This window comes from Lagopus leucura, unplaced genomic scaffold (genome assembly GCF_019238085.1).
Source record: "Lagopus leucura isolate 7727_CA_CO unplaced genomic scaffold, USGS_WTPT01 Super-Scaffold_1, whole genome shotgun sequence".
NCBI lineage: Eukaryota > Metazoa > Chordata > Aves > Galliformes > Phasianidae > Lagopus > Lagopus leucura.
Window position 1 is genome coordinate 34,915,668 of NW_024962250.1, and position 7,665 is coordinate 34,923,332.

A 7,665-nucleotide genomic window follows, 5' to 3' on the forward strand; every position below is an offset into this window, starting at 1 on the left:
TTCTGTCTTTAGCTATTCCTGTGGTCAGACCCTTGGGTTACGCCTTGTTAACCTGGTTGCTTTTTTTCCTAACTTCTGCTTTCCCTAAAGCTGACAGGAGCCCATTTGGAGGAAGGTTTTATTGCTGCTTTTTTCTCTCCTCTTCCTTCCTCATCTAGTGCATTCATCTTTTAAAAACAGAGTCACGAGTCTTGCTCTGTGGTTATCGCTATCTCAGAGCTCAGTTTTAACTGACCATCTCCTTTCTGCAAAGATGAAGAACACCTCAGGTCCCACATGGTTACACACCCAAGTACGTTTCCTTTATAACTAAATTTCTAAACAATTTGCTTTGTCTCTTTTCCCTGTTGTAAATAGAATACAGAGGAAGAAAATACAGGATGAGAAAAGCACCATAAAGAAGCATGACTGCACACTCAGAACTCAGAAATGCAATGGGTGAAAAGTCTCAGATTAGTTTGTATCCAACACCATCATATTTAGAAACCATGCTGCCATTAGGCAGTCATTTCAGCAGAGGGTGGGTGATGATCAAATCTTATGCAAATTTAGGCTGGCATTTCCAGCTGTAGTTTTGAGAGTGAGCCAAGTGGCACTGGCAGTAATTCAGGCTACTCGTGTTATTTTTCATGTAGTGAATTTATTGTGAATTAAGAATGTAATGTTTTAATGATACATATGAAGGCCGTCATATATGCACTCTGGTTTTGGCTGTGCACTTGAGAGAAGCATTAATATAAACAAAGAGGTAAATAACTATATACATCTCCTTTCCCAGAAAATATCTGAAGCAATTCCACCAAAGCATGGCAGATCATTCTGTGCATTTAACTATTCAGTAAATATACACATAAAAATTTATTTATCCACATTTTTTATAATAGTTTTCACCATTATTTGGATACCTTAAAAATGTGAAATAATTTTTTTTTTTGTCTTGAATTTATTTATTTGTTAATCTTTTAAGGCTAAATATGACCCACCACGATAATAAAAAAACATGAGAAGAGAGGAAGGGGTAAAGCCTCTGTCTGTCTACACTAGTATTTTGTTTTCATTTTGCTTTTTAAAATGATTGTGGAGTATATGTTTATTTTAGCTGAAATAAAGAAAGATTTAGTAAGAAAGCAAAAATAAGTCAGAGAGATCCAAAATCTAAACAGGTAAATATAATTCTCATAGTACTAGTTTATACTCTGCTCTGCAAATAATATATCATCTAATCCTAACTGGTGTGTTTTTGAGAAGCATATTTAACAAGACATTTTGCTGTCATTGAGTCTTTCAAAGGTTTACTTTCATGGTTCAGGTATCTTTTCAGACCTTATTAGAACTATGAACTCTCCTGTACCTGTTCTTGCCTTTGGTGCAGATTTGGAAAGATCACTATTTTTATTACTACACAGTATAGCACATTCAAGTACAGGAAGGTTTAGATGTGGTAAATTCTCTTCAAGGAACTGTTTTTGTAAATATCACCTGTAGGTTTTGTTTAATTTTTGGTTACTGGCAAATTAGGATTGTTTTTTTTTCCTTTCCTTTTCTCCTGTGTAGATTATTCTCTTTTCTCTGGGTGGTTGGCACAAGGCAATCTTCATTTGGTTGCATCTCCAGGGATATTAGGTTGACCAGCTTTTTCTTGCTCCAACAAGATTAGTTCAGTCCTTGCTGAAGATGTAACGATAGTTTGAGAAACTGGAATATTAGATGAAGTCCCATCGATTTCTTGTTTTTCGCTCTCTGCTATTTCTTTAGGTGATAAGCTTTCCTGTGCATCAAAAAATACATCAGGTTTATCTGAAGGGCTATCTTCATCTGATATTCCTCTCTCTTTATCACCTGTCTCTTCTTTGTCAACAATCTTAGCTTTTTTGGAAGGAGATGTGAAACCTAGTTTGGGAAATCTAAACCATCCAGTTTTTTCAGTTTGCTTGGAAGAATCACTAACTGATGTGTCAGCAGGTTTCATATCTTCTGGCCTTGTTTCTTCTGATTTTTTTACTTCTGTTTTTGAATCTGAGCTTGTTTCATCACCAGAAGATGAAAAGCCAATACTTGGAAGCCAAAATTTGAACCTTCCAGGAGACCTTTTGCTGTCAGCCTTTTCTTTTTCATCAGTTACATCCTTTTCTTCATCTTCTTGTGCTTTGGCTATATCCTCATCTTTAGAGAGAGGAGCTGCAGCTGTTTTCTCTGGTGCCTTATCAGGTTGACTCTCTTCAGGTTTACTGGAAGGCTTTTCTTCAGCAGCAAATGTTTTTAATGTTGGTAAACCTGTCATTCCGCTAGATTCTTCAGTCTCACTGTGTGGTTTGTCAGGTAGTTTAAGTTCAGCAATGACAGTCCTCTGCGCACTTACTACAAAACTTTCATCAGAATGGTCAGATGTGTTCACTGATGATGCATTTTCCGTTGAAGGGCTTTGCTGGACTAGCACTTCTAAGTTGCTATGTGATTCAGGCAACTTCGCCTTGAGCAATGAAAATCCCAAGGTAGCAGTTTTAACCTCTGATGAGAGAATCTCTGATTCCTTCAGTATCTGGGTAGAGTAAATTTCACACCTTTCAATAGAAACATGTTCAGGTTCTACTTTCTCTCTCACTTCTTGGCCTTCTACATATGACCAATGAATGTCTTGCCCTGCATTTGAAAGGCAGGAATCTATGGTAGCAGTCATCTGTGCTGTTTTAATGTCAGGTTCAATCAGTGTTAGAATTTTGCTTTTTGCTTTTTGAATATCACCTTCCAGAGTCTCTGGTATTTCCTCGGGGATAGTAGAGCTTGCTTGCAAGTGCACCACTTCGATGTCAGCACTAGTTCCTTTTGGATCTGTTACCACTTTTGACAATGAAACATCAGCTTCACTTGGGAGAACTCTGAAAGTGAATCTTGGTATTTTTAGTTTGGGAATTTTTATATTTACTTCTGGACCACCTTGTGATTTGTCCACTGTAATTCTAGCAGATGATTCTTTGTGATCTGTAGTTGGACTTGTTGGGCCAATGGATCCTTCTGATTTTTGTAACTGCGTTTCCACTCTGCCTATTTCAGTTTTAGACACTGAAACAGCTCCTGACTTTGGCAAACTGATATCATCTTCAAAACCCTTCGCTTCTGAATGTAATATTCCAAACCTTGGAATCTTAAACTTGTATGTTTTAATTTTACTTGTTTCTGCTCTGTCTTCTACTTGCGCTTCCACATTTGCAGACATGTCCTTTTCAACACATTTCACTTGACATTCCATTTCAGGATCTACCCTCTCAATTTCAACATCCGTTTTCACTTCTGGAACATCTACCTTTACATCTTCCATCTTAGCTGCAACGTAAACAGCATCTTCTGATCCCTTTGCAGTAGCCCACTCACCTGCAGACCATTTTAATTCACTGTCTTTTCCTATAATTTTTATCTCACTTGTCCTTATCTTTACTGTTTTAATCACTGCCCCTTGATTTTGAAGGTCTAATTCTCCCTTTGCAAGACTTGCATCTGTTTCTTCCTGTGTTCTGTCCAGAGTAACTTCACCTGATAATGTTTTAAATTCTGCACTTGAAGTCTTTACTTCAGTGGAACTTTCTACTTTTGGAGTATCTCTGTCCTGTGATTTGACTTTCTGGTCTTGAAGAGCCAGGGTACCCATAGGGAGCTTACTTTGTGAACTGTTATCTTTGTCAATTATTGAAGCACTTATTTCCATTTTAGATAATTCCACGGAAGACACTGTGAATTCTGAACTGTGCATTTTTTGTCCGTCAGCACCACGCTTAACTATGTCTGCATAAGTTTCATGTTTTTGAATATTTACTCTACTATCTTTGCTTTCTGCAGATACTGAAATATCTCCTTCTACCTTTGGCAAGCTAATAACAGAACTCTCCGCAGAATCTCCTAATTTTGGAGTTTCTTCTTTTCCAATAGTAACTTCAGCTTCAGTTTGTACTTTGGCAGAAGGAATGCCTGTCTGAGGTTTTTCTAGACTTCTTTCAACATCTGTATCACCCTTCTTTTCCTTTAAAGACGTGCGGCCAAATGCAGGTATTCTGAATTTTGGCATTTTAAACCATCCCTGATGTTCTTCAGTCTGAGCTTCTTCAGCTTTCATTTCTTCTTCTGTTTTGATTTCTTTCTCCTTAAGGCTGTCAGTATCTCCCCCTATCACTGCTTTAGACTCTGACTGGGGGCTTACATCTACCTTTGGAGCTTCAATGACAGCCATCAGAACTTGGGGTGTTTTTGCCTTTGAAGCAGAAACCTCTAGCCCAGGATCTGACATATCAGATGTAAATTCTGATGCTGGCACTCTCCCAGCAACGTCAGCAACTTCTGCTGTCATTTTTAGCTGAGGTAGCTCAGCTTCTAATTTTGGAGAGCTGATCTCTGGATCTGGGCCTTTCCCTTTTGTCAGGGAGATTCCAAACTTTGGCTTCTGGAATTTGGGCATTTTAATCTGTACATCGTGACCTTCCAATTTCATCTTTCTTCCATCCGTAACTAATGATCCTTCTGTTGCTATTGTGGTGCTTCTCGGTTCAGTTGAAGCTTCTCCTTCAGGGAACTCAGTGCCTGTTTTTTTAATAGAATCTTTATCAGAACTCGATTTTAGGACAACCTGTTGAAAACTCTCCTCTGAGACAGTCAGAGCAGTATCAGTCTTGGATGAGCTGACTCCCAAATCAGCTTGGAAGGCTTCTGTTTTGGAAAGCTCCAAAGTGGGGATCTTAACTGCAGCTGTTTTTATGCTTATTTGTGCCCCTTCTTCTGTCTGTGTGGAATAACTTCTTTCTATATCAGGTATCTGTATTGAATCAACTCCATCTCCTTCTGTTTTAGTTACAGTATTTCCAGCTTCAATTTTTAATGAATGTCCCTGAGATTTGGGAATCTTGATCTTGGAAAGTGAAATTTTAGGCATTACAAACTGAGGCTTTTTAATTGGACTTTTTTGTTGATCTTTTCCAGCAAGTATTTCCAGATCAAGGGCAGGCCTGAGTCCTTGATCATCAGCTACAGTTCCTTCCACTTCTGTGTCTATTCCACCTGACGTTACAGCAACTTGACTGTCTTCTAAATTTGCTTCAGAATCTGCCTTAACAGTTGCTTCCTTCTTTGGTGACCAACTGAAGGATGGAAGTTTGAATTTTGGCATTTTGAAATGTCCTTTCTCTTCTCCGTCTTCATTCCTGTGCTTTGTTTCCTCTTTAATTTTTAGTGCCATATCTGAATCTTGCATATCACTGTCTGTTTTTGAGACAGAAATCTCACCTGTTGGGAAGTGAGTATCAGCTTCTGATGCCTTCTTGTCAGCTTTGGTTATTCTCAATTTAGAGCTGGAGGATTCTTTTCCTTCAGTACGTTCCACCTCCAAATTTGGTGCTTCCACAGCAATATCAGCTATTTCTATCGTAGCTTTTAGTTGGGGAACCTTGGCTTCTGATTTGGTTTGGCCGACCTCCTTTTCTGATCCTTTCCCTTTAGAATTTGTCATTCCAAACTTTGGCACTTGGAATTTTGACGTTTTTGTTTTCCCTTCAGGACCTTCAACTTTTATTTCTACACCACTCGTGGCAATTTCACTTGATATTCTTTCAACACTTGCCTCAGGACTCTCCACCTCAAGTGAGGCTTCAGTTGTCATCTTAGTACCTGAGGAAGGAGTATCAGCAGCAGCTGATTTCTGGTTCAGGCCATCTTGTTCACAAGCAGTAAGAATGACCTCACCTGCAGGTATGCTAATGTCCATTTCTATTTTGGGTCCTTCAACTTCAGGTTTGGAAAATTCAGAAGTTGAAACTCTAACTTTTGGCATCTTTACACCCATTTCTGCCCTTTCTTCACTACTCCCTTTGTCAGATTTCTGTACTGAAGCATCTCCACATTTTTCTTGTTTGAGATCACAAACATCAGTTTCTAGTATGGGCAGAGAGCCCTGGACTTTTTGACCCTTCACTTTAGTAAGGGAGATCTTTGGCATGATAAATTGAGACTTCTTGGTTTTGCCCGTTTCACCATCTTTTTCTGTTGCTGTATTTAATTCCACATGAAGGTCTTGATTGTCGGGGGTAATTGGTGCTGATTTAGATTCTGTGTCTTCAGATAAAATAGTGCATTCTTCCAGGTGTCCTTCAGCTTCAGAAGGAGCAATAGCTTCTTTCTTTGGGGACCAATTAAATGACAGTAGTCTGAATTTTGACATTTTAAATTTGCTTTCTTTATCCTCAGTGTCCTTCTCACCAGAAATTAACTCCTGCTCTTTCCTGCACTCTGGACCATGAATATCCATTTCTAGCTTTGGCATGGTAACCTCTGGGGATGGAAGACTAACATCCAACTCTGAAGCACCCGTAACAAATTCAGGTGATGGCTTTGGCATTTTTAGGTCAAACTCAGAATCAGGAATCTGAGCTGGATTTTCAATATCAAACATTTCAGATGTCATCTGTTCCTTGGAAAATTGAGATTCGGATTCGGAACCAACATCAGTTGCTGGTGGTTTTCCCTTTGACCAAGAAAATCCAAACTTTGGTTTTCGGAACTTAGGTATTTTAACCGTATATTCCGACTCACCAACACACCGCTCAGCAGGTGGTGATTTTACTTTTTCTGGCTTCAAACTTCCTTGCTCACAAGAACCCTCTATTTTCATAATCTCAGAATCTGTAAATGAAATGTTTACATCAGCAGAAGATGAAATTTTTGATTCAGATTCTGCTACATTCATCTGATATTTGGTAAGAGTTATATCCCCTTTTGATAATGGGGAATCTTGATCAAATTTAGAAGAACTAATATCAACTTTGGAGAAACCCAAACTAGGAATTCTAAATTTACTGCTTTTAGAAGAGCTGTCTCCCTTAAAGTCAGGAACAAGTTTACTTCCGACACTGCCAGAAATAACAGCAGGAGACTCTTCTGTTACTGAATAACAAATAGATTCTGACTCGGAACATTCACTACTAGACTTACTTTGAAGCTCATGCTTTGAACTTTTAGAAAGTGAAACTCTAGGCATACTGAATAAAGAACCTTTAGATTTACCAGGAGAATCCTCCTTCACAGAGGATGAACTAGAGGTAACAGCAATGACAGGTGCTTGTATCTCAGCACCAGGATAGGACAAGTCACGTGGAGGCTCCTTGAGGCTCACATCCACATCGGCAGCTACGGTGCCCTTGGCCTCTCTGCTGCTGGACCAGCCGAAGGAAGGCATGCCGAACTTGGGCATTTTGAACTTGCCGTCTTTTGCCTTGGTGGCCTCCTTCTCCGGGGCTTTTACATCCCCCTCGAGGCTGAGAGCCGCCTCGGGCGCCTGCAGGTCGGCACCGGCCTTTGGAAGGGTGATGTCGACGGAGGGCAGGCTGATGTCCACCTTGGGAGCTTTGATGTCAGCTTTGGGCATTTTGAGGGAGGGCTTCTCCAGTTTCCAGCCAGCCCCTTCGGTTTTAGCACCGGCTTTGAGGTCCAGTGAGGGGCCTTCCCCTGAGACCGTCACAGCGCCGGAGGGCAGCTCGACCTCTGCGGCGGGCAGGCTGACCTCGCCTTCGGGCCCTTCCGCCTTGGGTACCGACACTCCGAATTTGGGCTTGTCAAACTTGGGCATCTTAAACTTGCCTTTGATGCCCGCGGCTTCCAGCTCGGCTCCATCGAGCGAGCCTTCGGCAGAGG

General features: G+C 40.3%; 1 protein-coding gene across 1 annotated transcript in view; it reads right to left on the minus strand.

The window, feature by feature from the left end:
* Window positions 1-620: 620 nt before the first annotated feature.
* Window positions 621-7,665, minus strand: part of LOC122178990 (protein AHNAK2-like) — a 23,993-nt gene continuing 16,948 nt past the window's right edge. The window contains exon 7 of the mRNA XM_042869591.1: window positions 621-7,653. Within this exon, the coding sequence (XP_042725525.1) occupies window positions 1,595-7,653 (6,059 nt within the window). The 3' untranslated portion in view covers window positions 621-1,594. The remainder of the gene's footprint in view (window positions 7,654-7,665) is intronic.